Raw genomic sequence first — 26,439 nt, 5'->3', positions numbered from 1 at the left:
AGATCAGAGCTTAGAAGAACGAATGAAATCCGTGGAAATAACTGAATCATTCTATGGATTTGATGCTAGTGAGTTGAGTTGGTTCCAGACTTAATCCTTCCCATTAAGTTCAAGGCTCCCGAATTTGATAAATATGATGGTACTACATGTCCTTCATCCCACATTACTATGTTTTGTCGAAGAATGGCATGATATGTGAAGGACGAGAAATTATTAATTCACTGCTTCCAGGATAGTTTGACAGGACGGCTTTAAAATGGTATACTCAATTGACCAAAGCCAACATTAGATCCTGGAAAGATTTGGCTAAAGCATTTTTAGAGCAGTACCGCCATGTGACAGACATGGTCCCTGATAGATGGACTCTCCAAAACTTGGAGAAAAGAATAATGAAACATTCAGACAGTATGCCCAGAGATGGCGTGACACTGCGGCTCAAGTTCAACCACCTTTGTCAGAAAAAGAGGCCACAGTAATGTTTGTCCATACATTGAAGGCTCCTTATCTAACCATCTAATGGGGAATGCAACCAGAAATTTTGCAGATTTGGTCATTTCTGGAGAATTAATGAAAATGTCTTGAAAGCGGCAAGATTGAATCAAATGATGGGTCTAGTTCCAAAAGACCTGCATACCGAAAAAAGGAGAATGAGGTCAACAATGCAAATTCTTACAGCAAGGATTCATCGAAAAGTGTTACAATAACCCAGCCAAGGGTTAAGAAAGAGGAAACAAACACTAATTGAGCAGAGTCCAGAGGATCTCGAAAGGAAAATGAAAGGTGTCTTTTACACCTTTACCAGTACATATGCAGAGATCTATGATTCGCTGTTAAAGCAGATGTTATACGGCCTATCCCTTGGTTCCCATGCAACCACCATTCCCTTGGTATGATACAAAGGCACACTGTGTTTACCATGAAGGAATTACAGGACTTCTATTGAAAACTGTCTAGCATTCAAAAGGGTGGTTCAAAATTTGATCAACACTGGGAAGTTGGAATTCAATACACCATCTGTATCAAATCATCCATGCCAAATCATGGAGATAAAAACGTAAATGCAGTTCAGGAAGAGAACAGAAAGAAAGCAAAAACTGACATTTCTGAAATTAAATCTCGTTTGTTGGGTGTTCCAACAACTCTCTTAGCCGGTATAATTCCACAACAATTCAGGCCAAAGCAGAATGAAGGCAAGAATATTGTGAATATCATCAGGAGCAAGGGCATAAAATTCAACTATGTCCTGAGTTCAGAGATTTGGTGCAAAATTTAATGAACAACAGAGAAATAGAATTCTTTGAAGAAGAACCCGGGAAAAAAGAAGATGATGTTTGCTCATCAGAGGATTCTAAACCAAATCAAAGAATAAATGATCCTGTGATCATTAATGTGAAATCATCCACGATGATTCCTGCACCAATAAGGCCAAAAGTTGTTATTACCACTCCTCTACCATTTCCATATAAAGATACCCGTAGGTACCTTGGAATTATACTACTAATGTTCAATGGTAGGAGGACCTGTTTTCTTTAGAAAAAACAGAAGAGAAAATACAAAGCCTGAGTACTACATCGACGTCTGAAGCAGTGGCGAGGTCGGTTTCTTTACAAGAAGTGGGAGATGTTACTCTCCCGAAACATCCAATGCTTCAGAACAAGTGAAAGCAAAAGGAAAAGCCATGGCAATACCTCAGAAGGTATTTGAGGATGAATCCCTTCCAGCATTCAATGAACCTGTGACAGAAAAGCAAGCTCAGAATTTTTGAAATTCTTGAAACATAGTGAGTATAGTGTGGTTGAAAAACTACACAAACAAACAGGCGAGAATTTCTATTCTTGATCTTTGATGAATCAGAAGCGCATAGAAATGCTTTGATGAAAATTCTCAATCAAACATTCATCCCCGAAGATATATCCCTCAATAAACTGACAGATTGTGGGACATATAGCCGCTGACAATTACATAACGTTCACAGATGATGAAATACGGAAGGCGGAATGGGGTCAGTAAAAGCTTTGAACATCACGACACATTGTCATGGTCATGTGTTGCCAGGAGTATTGATTGACAATGGATCCGCTCTCAACTTGATGCCTCTAGTTACACTTCAAAGAATGCCTCTGGATCAATCACACATGAAGAGTATCAAAATGTGGTACGAGCATTTGATGGTACTCAAAAAGAAGTGCTTGGGAAAATGGAAATACCGTTGTAATTGGCCCAGTCGTGTACAATATTGACTTTGTGGTATGGACATCCACCCCAATATAATTGTCTATTAGGGAGGCCATGGATTCATTCAGCAGGAGCCGTCCTTATTCATTACATCAGAAATTGAAATTTGTTGTTGATGGACAACTAATATGCGTCAGTGCTGAAGAAGAAATCATTGCGTCTGTAACAAGCGATGTTCCAATATCAACACCAATGATGAGGCTCTGGAATGCTCTTTTCGAGCTCTTGAATTTGTAAATGCAACCTTTATTGCGGAAGGAAGCAAAATTCCATATCCCAAATTGTCTGATTGCACCAAGATGACGGTACAACAAACTTTAGGCATCGGAGCTAAAGCTGGGAGAGGTCTAGGAAAGAATCTTCAAGGGATTTCAGTTCCTATCAGTATAAAGATGAAAAAAAGATCGTTTGGGCTAGGGTTTAAGCCCAATCTTCAGCAAAAGAACAAAGAAATGAAAAGAAGATGTGAAGACAGAAAGGCAAAATTGAAAGTGGAGAAATCCTTTGGAAACACATGTCATTCCCACAGTTGAAGACCACATTCAGATCAGGGGAACAATTAATGTGGAACAGCAGCTTGCTGAAGCCTTTAAAGAAGAAAAGTGACGAAAGATCAAGACATAGTTGAAGAAGCTATGAATGGATTATTTATCAACATGATCATGAATGACAACAAAACTGGCAAATACTTGGATAGGATTCGCCCATGTTCCTGGAGAAACACTCATCAATTGGACCGCTGAAGATCTTCCATAGTTTTTAATATTAATACAGAGTAATATTCAGAACTAATCTTTGTTTAGCTCAAAAATATGAAAACTTTTTGTTATCTGTAAAAGAAATTATGTTAATATAAGGAACTTTCTTTAAAATTTTCAGATGGCAATCATTCTTTACATTTTCTTTACATTTTTACATTTATTATTTCATAAATTTACTATATTCTTTCGGAAATATGTCCGATTTAAATTTGCAGGGTGTCACAGTGTTAATAGCATGTTTATTCCTAGATTTAATCCAGTGATAAATTTAGAGCAGTCTATATGTCTGGAAGAAATCAATGGTTGTGAAGATGAACTGGAATGTGATGTTCCTACTGAATATTAAGATTGGTAGAAAAAGAGGACAAACAAATTCTACCACACAAAGAAGAGGTTGAGACTGTGAATTTGGGAACAGATGAAGAAAGAAAAGAGGTGAAAATTGGCACTACTCTGACAATCCAGATAAAGCAAGAATTGATAAATCTCCTTCAAGAGTTCAAAGATATCTTTGCCTGGTCTTATCAAGATATGCCTGGTTTGAGCACAGATATAGTGATACACAAGCTTCCAATCAATCCAGAATATAAACCGGTTCAACAAAAGCTCAGAAGAATGAGGCCAGAAATGTTGTTGCAAATCAAAGAAGAAGTAATGAAACAAATCAATGCAGGTTTCCTACAAGCATCTAAATACCAGAATGGGTAGCCAACATTGTTCCCGTACCAAAGAAAAATGGGAAAGTTCGAATGTGTGTGGATTACAGAGATCTCAACAAAGCTAGTCCGAAGATAGTTTCCATTACCCCACATAGACACATTGGTGGACAATACTGCAGGGCATGCATGGTTTTCATTTATGGATGGCTTTTCAGGATATAATCAGATAAAAATGAATCCTGAAGACATGGAAAAGACGACATTTATAACCATGTGGGGCACATTCTGTTATAAAGTGATGCCATTTGGATTGAAAAATGCAGGGGCAACATATCAAAGAGCCATGGTAACTGTTTCATGACATGATGCACAAAGAGATTGAAGTATATGTAGATGACATGATTGCCAAATCCAGAACGGAAGAAGAACATATTCAAAATCTGAGAAAGCTTTCCAGAGATTGAGGAAATATCAATTAAAGCTCACCCCGCAAATGCACTTTTGGGGTAACTTCCGGAAAACTTTGGGATTTTTGGTCAGCAAAAAAGGAATTGAGATTGATCCAGATAAAGTAAAAGCAATTCAAGATCTTCCACCACACAAAAAAAAAGAAGTTCGAGACTTTTGGGAGATTAAATTATATATCTCGGTTCATTTCTCAATTGACTGACAAATGTGATCCAGTGTTCAAATTACTTCGAAAGAACAATCTGAAGTCTGGAATGAAGAATGTCAAGAAACTTTGGATATTATTAAGAATATTTATCCAATGCCCCCATTTTAGTATCACCAATGCCTGATAGACCATTAATTCTATACTTGACGGTCTTCGAAAATTCGATGGGATGTACTAGGACAGCATGATGAATCTGGAAGAAAAGAAAAAGCTATTTATTATTGAGCAAGAAATTACGATTGTGAAGTTCGATATCCACCAATACAAAAATTATGTTGTGCCTTGGTGTGGGCTACTCGAAGACTCAGACAATATATGTTATACCATACTACTTGGTTGATATCCAAACTGATCCTTTAAAGTTCTTAATGGAATCACCAGCTTTGACAGGCAGAATGGCTAGATGGCAGATGTTATTATCTGAGTTTGACATTATCTATGTCAACCAAAAAGCGATAAAAGGAAGTGTCATAGCTGATTTTTTGGCCAGTCGTGTATCAAATGATTATCAGCCTTTGAACTTTAATTTTCCCGATGAAGATCTGTTGTGCATATCCATGAATGAAGAAATCAGAACAAATAATGAATTTGCAACTTGGAAGCTTTATTTTGATGGAGCATCTAATGCTTTGGGACGAGGAATCGGGGCAGTGTTGATTTCTCCAGAAAATGTTTATTATCCCTTTACAAGCAGACTGGAGTTCTTTTGTACCAATAATATGGCGGAATATGAAGCTTGTGTCATGGGATTGAAAGCAGCTATAGAAAGAAAAATCAAATTTCTCAAGATATATGGAGATTCATCTTTAGTGGTGTATCAATTGCGAGGAGAATGGGAAACAAAAGATCCCAAATTGTTAGAATACCGAAATTTTACTCTCGAATTAGTGAAAGAATTTGAAAAAGTTACCTTCAATTATCTCCCTCGGGAAGAAAATCAAATGGCAGATGCTTTGGCTACATTAGCTGCTATGTTTCAGGCAACTAAGAAAGTTGATATGATGCCAATCAAAATGCAAGTATATGAAATTCCTGCACATTGTTATAATGTGGAAGAAGAGGTAGATGGTAAACCATGGTATCATGATATCCTACAATATATCAAAAATCAAAGTTATCCACCAAATGCATCAGAAATTGATAAAAGAACCTTGAGAAGAATGGCTACTGGATATTTTCTTGATGGAGAGATTATGTATAGAAGAAGCAATGATCAAATGCTATTGAGATGTTTAAATACCAGCGAAGCTCGAAATGTCATGGAAGAAGTACATAGTGGAATATGTGGAACACATGCAAACGGTCTTTCTATGGCCAGAAAAATAATGAGATATGGATACTATTGGGCTACTATGTACACAGATTGCATTGATTATGCAAGGAAATGTCATAAATGCCAGATATATGCAGACAAGATTCATGTACCCCCATCTCCTTTACATGTAATGACAGCACCCTGGCCATTTTCTATGTGGGGAATAGATGTCATTGGAGCAATCACACCAAAGGCATCGAATGGACATTGTTTCATCCTTGTGGCAATTGATTATTTTACCAAATGGGTTGAAGCTGCTTCATACACCAATATTAAGAGGTCCACAATCTGCAAATTCATAAAGAAAGAGATAGTTTGTCGGTATGGCCTACCAGAAAGGATCATTACAGATAATGCTTGAACCTGAACAACAAAATGATGACCGAACTTTGTGCACAGTTTAAGATCAAACATGCAAAATTCAGTGGCATATCGTCCAAAGATGAATGGGGCAGTTGAAGCAGCAAATAAGAACATCAAGAGAATCATTACAAAGACTACTGAAACTTACAAAGATTGGCACGAGAAGTTACCTTTTGCTCTATATGCATACCGAACTACTGTTCGAACATCTACTGGGGCAACGCCTTTTTCTTTAGTCTACGGGATGGAAGCAGTCTTACCAATTGAAGTTGAGATTCCATCGCTCCGAATATTGAGAGAAATAAAATTGGATGAATCTGAATGGATCCAAGCTAGATTTGATCAATTGAACCTTATTGAGAGAAAAGATTGAAAGCTATTTGCCATGGACAGATGTATCAAAAACGGATGATGAAGTCTCATGATAAGAAAGTACATCCAAGAGAATTCCAAGAAGGTGATCTAGTACTAAAAAAGATCTTGCTATACATAAAGATTTCCGTGGGAAATGGATGCCTAATTGGGAAGGGCCATACGTTGTGAAAAAAGGCCTTTTCCGGAGGAGCGTTGATCTTGGCAGAAATGGATGGAAAAATTCTGAAAAATCCAATAAACTCGGATTCTGTCAAGAAATATTATGCTTGAAGAGAATAAAAAAAAAGAAAAAAAAAGAAAAAGAAAAAGAAAGGGGGTCAAGGTGAAAACCCGCAAAGGGCATCTTGTAACCAAAGGAAGGATCTGAGTTGAAAACCTGAAAAGGCGGCTCAAATGCAGTTTGATATTAGGCATCTGGCAATTGAACCCTCTTAAGATTTTGACAGTTTGGGAGAAACTTCACATCTACAAGCATTTCAACAACGTTTGAGATCTTCCAGACAAAAGCTTACATCATTTCTCTAAATTGTATCAACTTGATTAATTTAGAAATACTCATGCTAAATAATTTGTTGAGACATTTGAATTTTTATCATTCTTATGTTTGCCAGAACTTTGAATACAATTCTATCTATTTCAAGTTCAATTTATTTGAGATTCAATTTATTTTTGAAATTCAATTTATTTTTATATTGAATTAACATAATTTTGAAATAAATTAAAGATTTCTGAATATCACTTTATGTTAATACTTTTAAGTACATGGAATACAAAGTAGGCAAATCATCACTAGCTTAAAGCCATGAACATCAAGATTGTTACAAGTGGTGCTACCGACAACAAGGTCGAATCCGCCAAATCTACTCATCAATGCTCCAACCGATCACAATTCAGTTCTTGCACATCTGTTTTCAAAACAGTAGAAGATGATCTTTGCAGTACTGATTCCAGCAAAAGAAACAAGACATTGATATCACTAGGAAACATGTTTCTATACAGATCCTTGTATGATTTTTAAGGAAACCTAGAAGCATTTCCACCTCATCAGGTTCAAGTGGAGTAACTTTATTCCTTCCAACCCATACTAGATTCCATTTTCAGCACTCATCAAACATACTTCTGGACACTCGAAGGTGGCTCATTGTCATAAGCTTCAAAAGCCTTACAGATCCTTTCTGTCAATTTGGCACTTCCTGTACACGTTTATAAACAGTTCAACTTTGTTCTTGGATCCATGAAAGCCATCATTCTTTGTCAATGGAAAAGCATCAGCACATGAATGAAGCATAATAAGAGAAACTTTGTTTTTAATTGGCAGAATTATATAGTCCTTTTCAGTGTAGTATGATGGAAATGCTTCGAATCTACAAATTCTGGCTCTACATCAAATGAGCATTATGATATCTTAGTCCAAACATTAACTAGAAAATAGAATGTGCTCAATAGCATCTTCTGGAAGTGTTCTTTGAGTTATCTGATCTGGTTGGACAGAACAATCATTGAGTTTAGAAGATGAATTTGTCAATAGCATCTTCCGGAAGTGTTCTTTGAGTTATCTGATCTGGTTGGACAGAACAATCATTGAGTTTAGAAGATGAATTTGCCAATAGCATCTTCTGGAAGTGTTCTTTGAGTTATCTGATCTGGTTTAGCAGAACAATCATTGAATTTAGAAGATGAATTTACCAATAGCATCTTCTGGAAGTGTTCTTTGAGTTATCTGACCTGGTTTAACAGAACCAAGCATTGAATTTGGAAGATGAATTTGCCAATAGCATCTTCTGGAAGTGTTCTTTGAGTTATTTGATTTGAGGAAGTGCATCAGCAGCCTTAGTCATTTGAGCAGCACATATGAAATTTGCCAATTCTGCAATTAATGAATTTGGACCACACATCTCTACATGGCTATTGAAACTTCAGCCTTTGAGAATCCCATTTTTGTCAAGTATAACAGTTTATTCTCATCAGAATCAGAATTCAAGATTCTCGGTATTTGAAGAACTATCAATATCGGTGAAATCATCTTGAAAGGTCACTTCATAATCAGATGAGTTGTTATCAGAATCAACATGTTGCCTGAATGCAAGCTTTTCAAGAGCCTATACTATTGAATTTATTCTCAAGAGATTTTTGTGACATTATATCTACATTTGTCAAAGATGATAGATTTCTTTCATTTGAAGAAGAAAAATCTATTGGGTTTTTACAATTGAAGAAATACTCAATTCACCAATCTGAAATCAAATAACTCAACATTCATACATCATATTTTAAGTGTTTACAAAAATAGGTGCATTTTCATTCATTTTCATCTATGTTGAAATTTTAACAGGAATTTCAAAGATTTTAGCAAAGATTCAAATCTATCATTTGAAAGATTAACATTGCCAGGTAGAGTTCATAATGAGAAGAACTCATCTGAAGAAGGAAGAAGAAGTTCATAATGAGAAGAATTTGTTCAACCTTTTACCTGAATTCATCACTTGATGGATCATCTTTTCCAGAGAAAGTTCATAATGAGAAGAACTCATCTGAAGAAGGAAGAAGAAGTTCATAATGAGAAGAATTTGTTCAACCTTTTACCTGAATTCATCACTTGATGGATCATCTTTTCCAGAGAAAGTTCATAATGAGAAGAACTCATCTGAAGAAGGAAGAAAGTTCATAATGAGAAGAATTTGTTCAACCTTTTACCTGAATTCATCACTTGATGGATCATCTTTTCCAGAGAAAGTTCATAATGAGGAGAATCATCTGAAGAAGGAAGAAGAAGTTCTAATGAAGAATTTGTTCAACCTTTTACCTGAATCATCACTTGATGGATCATCTTTTCCAGAGAAAGTTCATAATGAGAAGAACTCATCTGAAGAAGGAAGAAGAAGTTCATAATGAGAAGAATTTGTTCAACCTTTTACCTGAATCCATCAATTGATGGATTATCTTTTCCGGAGAAGTTCATAATGAGAAGAACTCATCTGAAAAAGAAAGAAGAAGTTTCATAATAAGAAGAACTTGTTCAACTTTGGCATAATTCTATCACAGAAGGAGATAGATTAACATCAGCCTTTCTAGAGAAAGTCATAATGAGAAGAACTCATCAAGAGCTTATTCAACCTTTTGAATGACTCTATCACAGAAAGAAGGTTATCATTATCCCCAGCAGAAAGTTCATAATAAGAAGAATTTATTTGGAGAGAGAGAAGAATTTATTCAATATCTCCATTATGATCAAAATAAAATCAAATGGATAAAAAATTTTATTATCTTTTCATCTTTGCCCTATTCTTGTTAACACAAGAATGAGCAAGAGGGGCAGCTGAAGATACTAATTTTTATCCATATTATTATTATTAATATTATTATTATATTATTATTATTATTATATTATCATATTATTATTATTATTATTATTATATTATTATTATTACTATTATCTATTATCTTATTATTATTATTATTATTATTATTATTATTATTATTATTACTATTATTATTAAATATATTAAATACATATAAATATTATTAAAAACAAACAAATAATAAAAAATATAATTACAGACCCATTACATTTGGACCGGCCCAGTTACAAACCAACCAGAACCGGTCCAGATCCAACCAGAAACCCTAAATATTTGGGTTTCCAGTTAGGGTTTCCTAACCCTAATCTAGCCAGCCGCCATCTTCAATCTCAACCGTTGGATCCGGTTTGATCCAACGGTCCACCATTGCCAGAGAAAACCCTAGGGTATCTATACCCTAGGGACACGTCCCAGCGCCGCCGCTGCTGCTTCCAGAAGCCCTCACCGCCTCCGCCGCTGCCACGTCCCGAATGATGCTTCCAGAGAATCAACGCCAGCCATCCATGCAAGGCTACGGGTGAGTCACCACTGGTAGTCCGGTGACTCACCGAGGCCCCCTCTTCGGACCGGTCTGAGACGAACACCGGTGGTGGCTATAAAAGCCACACCCATCTGAGAAAAAAAAAAAAGAGGAAAAAAAGAAGACAAAAACCAAGGACAGAGACAGAACCAAAAAGAAAAAAAAAGGGAAAATAGAGAGAGATAAAACTACCAACGATCCCAACAGAGCAAAAAAAAAACGGAAGGAAAAGAGAAGAGAGAAGCTTACCAAGGAAGCCTTGACCGTCGCCGAAACACTGAACATCGCCGGAGAACCGAAAAAACCGAAGGTATATTTATAGATCTGCTCCGATTGGGAGCCATTTAAAGAAAAAGAACATCGGAACCGTCCTTAGGACGGTCCGATCTATTCAATAGTATAAAAATAAATTTTCCGGCCACCGGATGTGGTGGCCGGCGGTGACATTCACGGCGGCACACGGTGGCCGACCAATGACCGGCTTCCCTCCGATGAGGGAAGCTAGAGAGAAGGCAGAGAGTTTTAAAACTCTCTCTGCTAGAGAGAGAAAAAAAAAAGAAATAAAATGGTTGGCCCTTCGGGCCAGCCGGTTTGGACCATTTATAGTCCTTCCCGAACGACGTCGTTTCGGGAAGGACTATGCGCGTAATTATGAAATAGTTAAATCCCGTCCGCAGTCCTCCGAACTTGTAAACTTTACATTTTAGTCACTAAAATTAAATTTATAATATTTTTAATTCAGTATTCGAATTTTAATTTCTTTTATTTTAGTCCTTTTTATTAAAATAATATATTTAGGATAAATTACAGATTTAATCCCTATAATTTTGATTATTTATGAATTAGATTCTTAATTTTATTTTTATAATTTAGTCAGTTATTTTATATGTTTTCATTTACTTTATTGTTTTTAAATATATGTTTTAGTAGTATTTGTATTTTTATTTTATTATATTGTTAAATATTTTTATATTCATAAAATATAATAAATAGTAATTTTTAAATATTTATTTTAATATCGAAGAAAAGAACAGTCTTAATACAACTGGATGTTCTATTCTGATATTTTAAAATAAAAAGTAAACATATTATTTAAATTAATATTTATCAATATCAAAGAAAAGAGCTGTCTTAAGGCACCTAGAAGTTCTTTTCGGATATTTTTAAATAAATAAATATTTTTTTATAATTTTGAAATAATAGAATTATAAATTAAATATATTTTTGAATTTTTAAAATTTTAATAATAGAGACAATTTATAATTAAAAAGTACCAATTTTGGGCGTTGTAGGGGTGCTAATCCTTCCCTAAACGTAACCGACCACGAATCCCTTTTTATTATAAAAAGAATGAATTTTTGGTTATAAACGCAGATCAGTTTATTTTTTTATTGGTGTTTTATTAAAACTCTTTTAAAAAAATAATTTCTAGGTATTCGACCTACCTGACCCAAAAGGCCGATGGCGACTCCCAAATTATTTTCAAAATTATTTATTAACATTAATTTCCCCGCCAAAAAAAATTAATATTTCGTGCCCGGACGAAAACCGGTTACGACAATGGGCGTCTGCTCTGTTTATTTCACTTAGCAACTTGATTTATTGCTTAAGGCAATCTACAACCAGAAATGAAAGCTCAGGGAGTTATGTAATCAACTTTTAGTAATTCTTGATGGGTCTGGATAAGTTGGATGGTGTATTTGTAGGGCAAGAAGAAGGTGTAACTTTCATGTCAACTGTTATAGCTTATCACCAATTTAGTCAACCTCTCCGGTAACGCAGGAAAGTTCATGTTTCATGTCAGGAAGAGTCTAAAATATAATATGTTAATATAAGATTAAAAAATAAAAGAAAATAGTTGTAATCGAAAAACTTATCAAAAGTGTAATTTTTTAGGTTGAAACCAAAAATATTACATTCTTCATAACAAATTATGTAAATAGCATAATTATTCCGATAATAACCTAAAAGGTTACGGTTAAGACATTTTCAGTTGTAACTGAAATCATTACCAATTATATAACATTTTAGGTTTGACATGTAACATATAGGTTAAAACTCACCCCAATGTAACATGTTTAGTTGTAACCAAAACTATTACAAATTATATAACTTTTTAAGGCGGACAAGATAACATTTTAAGTTAAAAACCGTCACAAATTAACCTTAAATTAGTCTGCCGTACACGCGGTATGTATTGTACCTTTCTGTCTGCCTTTACCTCACGAGTCAACTAATGCATAAGTGATGATCAACAAGATTCATCCTCCAATTTGTATTGATCAATGCATTTGATCGGGGTTTATATATATTTGTTCATTAACAACCAAAGAAGAAAGGTAGGGAATAAAATAAAAATACTCACACTGTTACACATGGTAAAAAGTGAGAGATAGGTTCAACTTATTGCAAAACATATGTTGATTTTTTGTGATTCTACATCATATATAATTTCAGCTTCAATTTGAATAAATAGTGTTAAAGGGTAAAGTACTCTTATTGTAAACATTAAGTCCAAAAAGTTCCAAATGAGTCCAACTTGGGGATGCTAAGACAACGTACAGTAAATACAAAATAAAGCTCATAGAGTCATAGTTGCTGATTTAAGAAGCGCAAACTTCAATACAGTACATGGTCAATAAAAAGAAAACAAACTAATATAACAAATAATGCCTTATATGAACCCAGTAAGTCATCTCAGTGATTAAAAAGAACGTCGTTCTCCTTAGAAATTTTGGGTTTGAATAGCTGCATCTGTAGGGTGTGTATTATTAATGACTAAAAAAGATTCTGAGCAAATAATACCTTGTAATTATCTCATAATATTCAAAAAATTAATAATAATAATAATAATGGCCAACATAGAAAACACCACTTGCTTAGCTTACTCCAGTGTGGTTTTTTTTGTTTTTTCAAATCAATTTCAGCTCTTCTGCAGCAGATCATTAGCACATTTTGACTCATTCAAAGCCAACTTAGTCCACTTCAACAAATGAAGTGCAGTCGACATCCTGAAGGGTGATTTTGCCCATGTATAAATCATTTATGTGATCGGGACAGAGAGGCAAGCATATACGATTCAAAGTTTCATGAATAACACCCATACCCTTAACCCACTGAGCTTCAACCAAGGGATTCAAATTCAGATGATTTTGCAGTAACCTAACTCTATACATGATTGTATCAGTTCTACCACAGAAATGAGAAACACAAGAATGTGATGGCTCATCAGATGCCAATCTGATCAAAGCCAAAGATATAGCCCCATCCACAGGTTTCGGGTCTGAAAGATTTTTATCACCCATCATCTTAATATCCCTCTCGGTTGGGAAGTAAACATCTTCATATCCATTTATATTTGAGACTTTCAAATCTTTACCGTAATGTTTAATTGCTTCAAGTTTGGTGGATTCATGCTTGTGTGCCAATGTTAAAATACAAGAGAACCTCAAGTGATAAGAAACAATTGTTTTCACCATTCTGAAGTTGTGACAACAGAAGAAATCCAGCCATCTCCTTCCAACACCAGCATACCACTTAATGATATCAGCATCTTCCAATGCGAATAGTAAGTCGATTGGCCTGGGACGACCCATATTATTTGTAAAACCAGCCATTCTAACAGCCTTCCTAACAAGTTCTATAGGAGCAGAAACCTTCATACACAACTTGGTCAGATCATCTACTGTGCGCTCAGAATATTTCTGTTCCTCTTCTTCTCTTGCCCTCTTTTCTTCTTCCTCCAATACCGTTCTTGCTTTGGTAGGTGCCAAATGCTTGTCAACTTGTTCTTGGAACTTGTCATAAGCATCAACGAGATCTGGTGGCAACTGATCTCTAACATGTCTTAAAGATAAAAAATCACCTCTAGAGAGCAGCCGATCCCAGTTCCATCTTTCTTCCAAGGACCCCAAGAACTCTTGTACAACGTCGTCTGCCCAAGTCCTAAAGATTTCTCTAACCTCAGTGTCAATTTGATATTCAGATTTAAACCCATCTTTACTCTGCTTCAACTTCTTAAAGACATGACTCAATATTTTCAAACCCAACTTTTTCCTATTCATCTCCCGAGTACTCCTCAATTCTAAAGCTTTAGCTTCCTTCTGTCTAAGATACTTCTTCTTCGCTCTTATTGCCTTTTCTGACATAGGGGGATGCAAGACAGAAGGAGGAACAGCCTGCAGCTCAATCCCCAAAAACATAATCTTCTCTGATACTGCACAATGGATGGCTGTTTTAACTCTATTGACCTTCAACCCCAAATCTTCTTCCAAAACATCCAAAACACGGTCCTTCAACTCCCTCGCTAACACCTTCGACCCAGACATAATTACCAATATCTCATCCAAGTACCTAACCGCATAAACTTTCACCGGATTATAGAAAACATTTGAGTTACTGAAATCATGCTCAACTAACTCAAATTTAGAGGTCTTCTTATTAACTAGAAGCCTCATTTCTTGAATTTCTCTATCAAATCTATGGAAATAAACATTAATCAAAATAGAACACAAGCCAATTTCTTGAGGAAGCCCTCTCCCTAAATAACAGCCACCGAATTTAACTCTAACCACTTGACATCGAAACAACTTCTTTATCACATCAATCAAGAAAGCATCCTTAATTTTCTCTCCAATAAACGTACACAACTTATCGACATTAAACTCATCAAGCTTGTTAGGACAAAAGGAAACATTAAACCACCAGCTTGGGTTTGTTACATTGCTCTTTAAGTACCTAATGGCAGTATGTCTGCCCATTCCAACACGACCGCCATAAGAGAATGTCACAAACTTTTCATCATAAACGATTTCCAGCACCATCCTAATAGTTTCAATCAGAACTTTTAGTTTCAAATTTGGTAAAATCAAAGGCTCACCTGAAGGACTTGGGGGTCCATTCTGACACAGCAAGAGGAAATATCGAACTTGTTATGGGAAATTTCATGACCTATTTCATCAATGGAGAAGTATTTGGAAACGGGGGCAGGAAGCGTCGTGGATGATGATGAATGAGAGGGGTTGGAGAGGTTTTGGCAGGCCATGAGAAGAACGGAGGGTAAAGCGATGACGTTGCGGAGGAGATTGGAGAAAGTTCCATGGGAGTATTGGCTAAGAACCAAGGATTTGAGGCGGGAATCTGTCAAAGTGTGGTTCCACAATGGTTTGAAGGGGATTGAGAAGGGATGATTAAGGGAAGTGACTGTTTTGAGGGTCTTAAGCATTGAAAATACAAAATTGATAACAGAGTGACTAATGGCTAAACATAAAATGTCCACAATAATATATAGAGTTAATTATATTATACAGTCTCAAATTATGACTTCTATTTTAAAATGGTATTTAATTTTGTAAACATTTTAATATCATCCCCAAGCTATGACTCATTTTAAATTAGTCATCAAATTTTTGAATATTTTAATTCCATCCCCAAACTATGACCTTCATTCTAAACTACTCCATAATTTTTTTAGCATTTTAATTTCATCACACACTATAAGTATATGTGAATCACATCCTCTGTTAATAAAATCATTCGGCCAAGTTATATTATTATATGTTTGAAGAAAAATTAGATTAAACTATGGTTGAAACTAAATAAATATTTGGATGAAATTGAAAGATTCAAAAGTTTTGTGATCAATTTAAAATGAGAGTCATAGTTTAGAGACGAAATTGACATATTCCAAAATCCTTTGGTTGTTGCATGTAAATGTTTTTCTCGAGTTATCCGCGCAAGAACTTGTCTTCACGTCTAGTTGTTCCAATTCAAAATCATGCACAGCTACTATACCAAGTAAGACTCTAATCAAATTATGCTTCACCATCAGAGAAATACATATGTGAAATATACACCAGGAACTTGATTGTATCCTTTAACAATTAACCTTATTTTATACATGGATTTTTCTATTTCAGGAGTCCATTCTTGTTTCTTAATCACTCACAACGAACAACTATTTTATCATTAAGAAATTTTTACCAAGTTTCATGTATTGTTCATGTAAAGAGATTTCATTTTCTATTACATAGACATCTTCGACTTGCTTGTGTCTCCACAACTAACTTCCTTGGAGTACGTTGATAGTTCTTGACTTGCATATGTATCCTCTGTCACGTTTAATGCATAAGCAACTGGACCAACTTCCACATACATTTGTAAACATTTGATTTTCTTTCTGGGTGTATTTTGAGCAATAAAATATTATGATTCTAATTTTAGCCGAAGCGTCTATGTCAGAGAAGTTCGAGACTTGGGTATTTGTCTAATTTCTGGAGATGCGTCTACTGAAGATCATGTACTAACCTAAAGCTTTGCCTTCTTCAGTGTTTGTGTATGATTTCCGTTAGTTGAGTACTCTGACTATAGGGTGTTGCTTTGTTGACTCTCCCGACTATAGAGCACAACTTTGTTTGATCCTTCGACTATTAAAAGTTACAAAATGGTTACCCGACTATTCATGTGTTCTAAACTTGTCCTTTTTCTATTAAAAAGTTGACGATCGTATGAGTTAGACATTAACCTGTTGATTGTGATATTATTAAAATCTGGTCCTAGAATCGTTTGAGTTTATGTTGTGTATTGATTCTCCGTTTACATTGTGCCATCGAGTCAGTGTTTGAAATATTATGTCGGCAAACCAGTGATTGAAAACGACGACGGTGTCAGTAGACATTTAAATTAACGTCAAACTCAATCAGTCATCATTTTTTAACAGAAAATGATGAGTTTGGAACATATAAAGAGTCATATGACAATTTTATAACTTTTAACAATCGAGAAACTCAACAAAATAATGTTCTATAACCAAAAGACAATTTTATAACTTTTAATACTCAATACACTCAACAAAACATTACTCTATAATTATGGGATCATTTGTTTATTTTATCTTAAAATAAAAGTAAATGAAATCGTCATTTAATAACTTTCTGAGCATGTGCTATATTTTATTAAAAAAAACAAACCATTTATTCAATGTAAGGTATTTAGAATACTGAAAGGCCGTGTCATACCTGATTCCAAACATGAAGGGGTACCTTGTGAACAAAACCTGTACTTAGATAATCTCAATATATTAGTTTTGCTGATGCAATCTATATTATACTTATATTTTATACTTCTAGTTGGGTTCCCCAATCAAAGACAAGTCAACTTTCTCTTAAATCCCACCTAATATTATTTCATTGAAATCATAAGCGAGACTCCTCCCCGAGATAGAGCCCAAAGTTTATACCATATTTTGACATCAAACACATATTTTTAAATTTTTAAATTTATTAACAACATATTTATATCTTATAAATACAATTATTTAAATTTAAATCTCTATAGATTCTTTTACCACGAATATATAAAAAGAAATATTACTTTTTTAAGATGATCCGAATTCGAACAACTACATTTACAAGGTGTATATGCATTGTCAGTAGGACAAAAATTCTGAACAGATATTACCTGAAAATTTTTCTTATATAATATAGTAGAAAAAGGATTTGCTCATATAAAGGGCTGGAAAAATTATTTTCTCATTCATGGTCATTACTGCTATAGTACACCATGGCAGATGTTTGGATTACCTAGCGACATTTGGAAGACGCTGGGATTACTCGACATCGTCTGAACTATAATATTGTTAGCTTGCGGGCATGCATGTATTTTGGAAGAAGTCGCTAGATAGTCCATGCGTCTTTTTAAAGTCGTCGGATTCATACATCTCCAATAAACTAGTAAAGCAATGGCCCAATATGGAGAAAAAAAAGTTCCAACATTTTATGTGAGACAATTTTATTTTCTTAAATATTGTTTAGATAATTTTATTGATATCATCTTATAATTACATTATATCATAAAAAAAACGATATTATAACGTGGTCTTGGAATCCTTTGAAAATTAATTCTGTATTTATGAACATACACAACTCCCATCTTGATTAGCAACATCAGCTTGGAATCCATTTCATTTTGGATATTACAACATCTTGCATCTAAGGGACTCATTAAGGCTTAATTTTAAAAGGGGAACCCTTCTTATTATTCAAACGGTGGAAAAAGAAACCCTTTTTGCAATTACTTAAACATGGGAAGGAGTTGTATCAGGTGGGGTTGGAGCCGATGCAACGCGCTTTCCACGCTCCGACCGGCTATTCTCGGCGAACTTGAGACTCGATGAGTGCATACCTTTTTTCTTTTCGTCTTCGTTCCACTCCGAAGAGTAATAATGTTCTTCGGTGGATTTGACGACGTCTTTGGAAGGCGGGAGGAACATGCCGCCCCATTGAGGGAAATGCACCAAAGACACCGGAAGAGTGCAAGCCACTATCATAACTCCCATCCATGAAAGACCAGCTGCTGTTGAAAACCTCGAAGTTGAGAAGAATATTAATTGTGTTAGTCCGGACCCGAAGTTCCCACCGGCACCCGTTAGACCCGAAATGATGCCCAAAGACCGTCGCGAAATGAAGGGGATGATGCCGAAAGTGGCACCACAAGCAGCTTGAGCACCAACGGAGAAGAGGATCATTGACAAGATAGCAATTGGAAGAGAGTTGGCACGGCCTAGCCAGATACAGAAGACACCTCCCATGGTTTGTAGGAACCACAGGACCCAAAGTCTGCCTCTCATGCCAAATAACTGCGCAGCTTTGTCGGACGCGTAGCCACCAAAGGGACGAGCAAGAAGGTTTGCCATACCAAAAGTTGCAGCAATTATCCCTGCTGTGTGTAGTTTGAGATTAAACCTGTCATAAAAGTACTCAGCAATGACGTTATCAGTTGACAATTCAACTCCCATGGAGTATCCATAGAGAAGAACAAAGATCCAAGTCCTGTAATTTGTGATGGCATACCATAGCACCTGAAATGAAAATACTTTTCTTTAGAACAGAATTGAAACCATGGAAATTAGCTTCATTTGAATCAGAAAACATATAAAGTGCTTACCTTGCCGAATTTATCTTTTGCGACATTACCCTTCTTCTGCAGACTGCTAAGGTTCCCATCAGGCAAGTCCTGGCCAAGTGTTAAGACCAAGATCCCCATGATTATATGTAGCCATCCGGGAATAAAGAAAGCGATTCTCCAGGCAGTGAATGGTGTAGATCCAGCTCGTCGAATGATATCATAAACTAAGGGCATTATAAGTTGAGTTGCACCTCCTCCCATGTTACCCCAACCAGCTGCAGTTCCATTAACAAGCCCTATAATCTTGCTGTTAAACATAGTGCTCATCCAGTACTGGCACGACACGAATGTAGCCAGTGAGAACCCGATCATAAACCGAACGGCAATATAACCTCCGGCGTCATTAACAAATGACATGCAAAAGACGGTCGGAGCCGATAACATGATCAAGAAAGCGCAACCGTAACGGGGTCCCAAAAGGTCACAAACGGCACCCATTACAAGCCTTGAGAATATACTTCCCGAAACAGAAGCAACCCCAGCATTCCCAATATCTTGCTTCTTTAGGTTGAGGTTATCACGGATGATGGGAACAAGGGGCGCTGCAGCGAAAGTGGAGACGAAGCAAGTGAAGAAGGAGATCCAAGATAAATGAAAAGTTCTCATGTGAGGATTAGCGAAAGAGAAGAGCTTGAACTTTTTGGCTTTGTGCTCCGAATCCACCGGCAGGTCGAAATTAGCTGTTGTATCAGTGGGAACCATAGGTGAAGCTACTGATAATGCAAAAGTTGGTTCTCTTCCAGTAACTCCATGCATGGAGCTTCCTGGGGATCCCTCAACCTCACTCATTTTCTTTTTTATTTCGCTCTTTTTTATTTGAACCTTGTTGCCTTGTTGTTTAGAGTAAACGAAGATGGATGGTATATATATATACACCATTGGCGTTGACATTTTTAGAGGTGTTTAAAGAGCTAATGGAGATTCCCAACAGTTAAGAATCCTCTTCGCCGCATCTAGCCATGAATTGTACAAAGGATAAGTCTCATCGTATATCCCAAAGGTTTAATTCGACACTTTAAAATATCCGATAAGCTTCTTAATTACCACACTAACCTCATCTTATCAACATTAACAACAATTTTTTAAGTTGTTATATGGTGGAGATAAAGGGCATTACAGGACATTAACTTCGTTCAAGTTGAATTTGAGAGCCAAGTAGCTACATATATATATAATTGATTATGAGATGTGCCAGGTGAAATGTAAACCCAGGAAGATGTTGACTTTAATACATAACTTTGTATATATGGCTTTAAACTGAAATTTAAGTTACTTGTGAGAGTTTATCTTTTAAATATTTATGTTTGTATTCATATTTAATAGATATTTATTTAGATATGGATGTAAAAATGTTTTTTAAAATATACAATTTTTATTTATTTTTAAATTATAAAGTATATTTTCATATTTGATATTTATAAAATAACCAAATATATCTTCCAAGGGAATTTCATGATGGTGGTCGTGTTTTAGTGATTAAATATAATCGAATTAATGGGTCTAAAAACAAAAATATTGATTAGTAAATATTGAATCAGAATATATTAAATGAATTCAGTAATGTAATTCAAATGCCCAAGGATATATATGTCCAAAACTACTTGAGCTATCATTCAAAATCCACTACCATGCGAACTTATCGAATGGAATTATCGGTAAAATAGAATGTTATTATTTTTAGAAATTTAAATTTTGAGTTACTATATCTATAGAATGTTTGTTTTATTAATAGATTAAAAAATTAAACAGATATGACATGAGATATTACATGATGGATAGCCTGGACTTTTTTTTTTCACGTCGTGGTTTGCTTACCAGTTGACTGATGCAGACAGAAACTATATGATACTGCCTCATTCTACCCTTTCATAGTGTCTGACAGTTTTTTTTTTTTTGGGAGTATTGCTTTGATTTTTGAGAAGAATGTCAACGTTATGAAAGCTTAACAATTGCCTGCTAATGGGCTGAGAAATTGGAATCATTAATCATTTGAGAGTTATGTCAATAGTAAATAATTTGATGGTGTAATTTCATCAAGTAGCTGACCTTTGCCAGTATATTTTTTTTATGTAAATAAAAATCGCTAATTTTATTAAAATAGATGAAATATCCAAGATTATAATTAATGTTTATAACTAAAGACAAATTAAACATATAATTATGATATTTTCTATATTCATTGACATAAGAAACAAGCCACTTATGATCATACAAGGAAAAGATTAAAAATCCATCCCAAAAAATTGAACAAATATAGATAAAAATAGATCTAACTGCATCGAAAATAAACCATAATAAATGATCAAACTATTGAAAGATCACCGAAAATAACAAAATAGAATCGAGTGTCATGAGAAAACCATCTTCAAACGCAAGCCGCGTATCCAAATCCAATCCGAGAATCCAAAGCATAAAAGATTAACATGACAACAAATAAGTATCATCTTGATCAATCGAAATGATGTCAAATCTAACCCTGAAAAGATTTAAAAAAATTAAAAGCCAAAACGATGGAAAAATATTAAAATTAAGTCAAAAAGACAAATAAAAACGTTGACAATAAAACTAAAGATGTATTATAAAATATAAATGAAAAATAATGAATATCTATTGTCCAAAATCAACACAAAATTAGTAAGAAAGAGGCCAACTTCTCAAGTATAATTAAAATAAGATGAAACTCGTCATAAGAATCCAGCGGCTCACTATTATTTCCAAGGGACAGAGAGCATGGAATATATTAATATATGTCATCTGACTTATGCATCCCAATGTACATACACTTTTTTTAATCTATGAAATACGAAGACTTCTCAATATGTCATTCATCTTAATACAAATTAGTAATTTTTTTTAGCAAATATGTACACATTTAAATGGTTTATATGGAAAATATCTTTTGAATGATGACATTTGTTTACTAACAAAAGAAAAAGGAATAATGTCTGCTGTAGCAAGATAAAGCACCCGCCGTACACACGTACTGTTTGATATATATCTTTTGAATGATGTCATTCGTTGATTAATATAATGTTGGTATGATATTTTTTTATTTTTTTTAATGATGATGTGATATTATAGTATAATGAAACGTTAATATTATCTTTAATTTTTTATCGGTGGGTTATCGAAATAAAATATAAACTAAACGTTTGGTATAGTTTTGAAAAATAAAAATTAAGTATCAAAATAAAACAAAAATAATAATTTAGACATTAAATATGTAATTTATCCTTAAAAAAAAGGTTAAAGAGAATTGAAGAATGAAGATAAACTCGAGATATGTATAAGAGATGAGATTTAATGTGATTTGACCTTATCTACTTCCATGGCTTGAAGAATAATAATTCACTATAAACGTAAAGAATATGAAGAATACAAATACATAATATCACACGTATCCACTATAATCGCTTGGTTCATTAAAAAAAGGAAATAGTTAATATTGAAGTAATGGTTCTTTGAACATGAAATATCAAATTATATTCTAATATTAATAACACTGAATAGAGATGAAAGATCCTTCTAATTGATGGTATAGTATTGTATAATATTATGGTATAATATTTTTTCTTTGAATAATATTAAACCTTATGAATAAACAATTCTTTGAAATCATTTATTGCGAGAAAAGTAAATAAATAATGATGATCTAAGTCTTTTTAAACATTTTAATGAAATACTTTTTTACCCACCCCAATTGTTCGAACTATGGCTTAAAATTCTTTCATTTTTAAAATATTTTTATTTATATATTTAAATTAATTTTTCATAAAATAGAAATGATTATTAAATAAAAAAAAGCATGTTTATATACAGGTAAAAAAAACGTGTCCAAGAAAACTATTATATTATCTATAAATATTTTTAAATTTATACTTTTTATTTTTTAAATTGAATTTGTACCTTATCTGTATAGGACAATACCCTGTTTTTAGTACAATTAAAACAACGCCTATTGTTTTTTTTTTTAATTAGGATCGTTTGATAATGCTTCTCAGAAGTGATTCTCCAACAAGTTTTTGCGTTGCCAGAATTTTGGTTCGACACTTTTCAAACATAAATTTTTAACTAAAAATCAACTGTTTGAGATTGCTTTTACGTTTAAAACAGATTTTTTTGGGGGGAAAACACTTGAAGCAGAAATATAATTAATATATTATATCATGCAGAGATGGAAAAAGAAAGTCTTCTTATTTGATTAAACATAACATAAAGCCATATGATTGCAGGCATGCCCCTTCAAAATGCCCCAAAAATACAAGCTCACAATAAAAATACTGGTTAAAGGAATAAAGATAAAGCTTTTTTATATTTTAATATAAACAAAGCAAGAATGAAGAAAGCTTTTATATATTTCCCAGTGTCAACTTTCAGATTCAATGGAAACCTTCAAGCCATCCAGCTGCTGCTGCGAAACCAATAAAATATTCTTTCTGCTAATACTTGTATTTGAGTCTATTGCAACTAATTCCATCACACCGGCGAAAGTCTGTTCTCGTTTCATATCTTAAGTACTGCTACTTCCACTTCTTGGAACCGGTTTGTATAGCACAAGAGTAACATACTTCGAACGAAAGCGTTGAGTAAATCCAAGCGCCACTGCAGATCTTGGTGGCTCTCGGTTTTCAATGTAAAGATGATTTAAAATCACGTTGTCGGGGAAAGGAAGACTCCCGGATGTGTTCATGCTAGCAGGGTACCTAAGCAAGGTACGATGCAGCTGTGGAGGGACAAGTGGTGGGTCACGTGCATCATCTTCGTTCCCAGGGTACACATTATTATAACTAGAATCTGGTGATCTTGGCACTTCAAACCCCATGACAGTTGCTTCATCCTGCAAAAGAATGCATGTTAGAACACCGCAAATCTTTTTCTAATGGTCTATAAAAATTACCAAGATTCAATGACATACTTGATCTTCACCATATTGGTTTTTCATATTGACAAGTAACACGAGAGGCTACGAGGCCTAAATCATAACACAAGTGAGCCTGAAACAAAACCATTATTCCTACTGTAAGAATTTCAGTCTGACAAGGCAACAGGTGAAATTAACAGTTAAATAAGTACACAAACACTTGGAATTTTACAATGAAAAACAGTCATTAAACCATAATTCAAGAAGGCCCCACTCAAACCAGAATATTTCTCTACAGATGAAAGTTTGCCACAAGCCAATTAAACCCCATCACTTTGCACTCACGAACATAAAAGATGAGGCTTTAAGCAATTTTGCTGGTTTGTATTGCTTTCTCAAAGAGTAGAGAATGCATTCAAGCTCCAACAGAGTTCAGCGTGAATATGCATATCATCTAAAGTTACTACTAGCTTGCTTTTAATCAAGAACTATGAAGCTAACAAAGATCTAACTTACTCGGATCTTAAAAGTAGTTCCAAGGTCTTAATTTCATCTACTCCAAGAAAAGGACATGGATAGTGTGTAATCTGGTAACCACAATTCCCACTGATGAATTATTTAATGACATAACATCTAAATTTGAGAATCCAGTATTCTTTGAGCACCAATCAGCCTTGGTTTCCTTCTTTGTGAAGAAGAGATAGTCCTAGTACTTAAGGGCCTTTTACATTATAATAAGCAAGTACTGTAAGCTGTCTGACAAATAAAAAGAAGAAATGTTTAGAGTATGACCGATGCATCTTTTGCTTGTCCACAGGCATAGCATGGATGGATCTTATTTAGTAAAATGTACATATAACTGAATTTCATATGTATTTTACAGGGTCAAGTTAACACTCACCGGCAAACTAATACCTAAGTTCCATACTGGTAGATCCCTGTCCATCCATTGATGCCTAGTCTTTATGAGGAAAAATGTGCCCATAAGGCTTACAAAGTTGGAATCATCCATAATAGGGCACAAGTTAGCAATCATTTCAAAAATTGTTAACTTTTTATTTTTCTTATACAATCAATAAAATTTGGTGTCCCGTAACAACATTAGAGAAAATATGTTGTTTGTGAGGGAAGAACTCTGTAACAAATCGAAGGATTCAAATATATGATCACTTTATTTCTATGCTGTCAGAGAGATATCTTCGGCATCAAGTGACACATAGCCAAAAGTGAAAAGTAACCGGACCATGCATTTCTATACTTAATATTTTCCTTTACCACAAATGTCACGAGCCGGAGACCAATCAGTTACTTTCATTTCTCCACACCGTGTAATGCCAGCATCATGAACATAATCGATTTTATCCTCTTTGGGTGGCCACCAGTTCCTCAAGGCTTTGACATTCGAAAGCGTGCCTCCCAAGGTTCAAATCTAAGACCTCCTACATATAGCCTATAGGAGACCATTTGATCTAAACCAATGGTACCAATGTTGTGGAAAGGATTCCTATACGTAAGTGGTCTGGGTTCATTCCCTAGGAGGTACACTTTCAGGTAACAAAGCCTTGAACGGCTGTTGGGTGCCCAAAGAAAACAATATCGGCTTGCACAATGCCACACGCTGCAATGCAGGAGAATGAGGGTAACCAGTTGATCAGTGGGTTGTGATATCAAACGTCAGTTGAGGCATTTTTATCCCCAGAATTCTGTTGAACATCAATTCTAAACAACTGTTAGACGTGGTCTTGTTAACTTTCTTAGGTTTTTGGTATTCTCTAACCAAATACCATTAACTACCCAACAATTCATCACAATATCTGTTCTTCATAACAAGAATGACCATAACATAGAAACGTCAATATCTTCAAAGCATAAAATGCAAAGCTAAAAAGAAGCAAAATCCTCTGGCGAAAATACACGCCATTAACGGCAATATTAGAGACAGTGAACTTATTTGTTAACTAACACTGACCCAATTTGATTGCGGTCAATCGCCTTCAACCACCAACACTCCTGCTTTGAACACTAAGTTTCTCCTATAAAAACCAAACTCTAACGCCAAATAATTGAATAAATTTTCACTGTCGTCAAGCTTACCTGAAAAACAAAAGCAAACGCAGATCAAATGAAATGTAACCCTTAAAAAGGGGACGAAGAATTTAAACCCCAAGTATTCACTGGAAAACCATAAAAAAGATTAAAATTGAGCAACCCAAAGTTGTGAAAAGAAGAGGGTAAGAAATTAAATACATAGGAAGATTGTGGCTTACCCTGCGAAGAAGATAATTTACCAGAATAAAAACTAAAGGGGTAACTATAGGTAATTGCGGGAGAAGAACCCAAAGGGAAATCCG

The 26,439-nt window shown here is 34.7% G+C and overlaps 2 protein-coding genes and 1 pseudogene across 2 annotated transcripts; all 3 read right to left on the bottom strand.

The window, feature by feature from the left end:
• Nucleotides 1–13,219: 13,219 nt before the first annotated feature.
• On the bottom strand, nucleotides 13,220–15,487 carry LOC120116286 (annotated as a pseudogene).
• Nucleotides 15,488–18,187: 2,700 nt separating this feature from the next.
• LOC120116282 (high-affinity nitrate transporter 2.1-like) lies at nucleotides 18,188–20,025 on the bottom strand. Its single transcript, XM_039136808.1, has 2 exons — nucleotides 19,207–20,025; nucleotides 18,188–19,120 (listed from the first exon to the last, which is right to left on the bottom strand). The coding sequence occupies exons 1-2, from the start codon at nucleotides 20,014–20,016 to the stop codon at nucleotides 18,338–18,340; spliced, it is 1,593 nt and encodes a 530-aa protein (XP_038992739.1). The 5' UTR covers nucleotides 20,017–20,025; the 3' UTR covers nucleotides 18,188–18,337.
• A 3,647-nt stretch (nucleotides 20,026–23,672) lies between these two features.
• On the bottom strand, nucleotides 23,673–26,439 carry LOC120116283 (SNF1-related protein kinase regulatory subunit beta-3-like). The gene is made up of 4 exons (XM_039136809.1): nucleotides 26,356–26,439; nucleotides 26,058–26,182; nucleotides 24,143–24,221; nucleotides 23,673–24,064 (listed from the first exon to the last, which is right to left on the bottom strand). The coding sequence occupies exons 3-4, from the start codon at nucleotides 24,167–24,169 to the stop codon at nucleotides 23,738–23,740; spliced, it is 354 nt and encodes a 117-aa protein (XP_038992740.1). The 5' UTR covers nucleotides 24,170–24,221; nucleotides 26,058–26,182; nucleotides 26,356–26,439; the 3' UTR covers nucleotides 23,673–23,737.

This window comes from Hibiscus syriacus, unplaced genomic scaffold, assembly GCF_006381635.1.
Source record: "Hibiscus syriacus cultivar Baekdansim isolate YM2019G1 unplaced genomic scaffold, ASM638163v2 tig00110292_pilon, whole genome shotgun sequence".
NCBI lineage: Eukaryota > Viridiplantae > Streptophyta > Magnoliopsida > Malvales > Malvaceae > Hibiscus > Hibiscus syriacus.
This window is presented reverse-complemented; position numbering and strand designations above follow the sequence as displayed.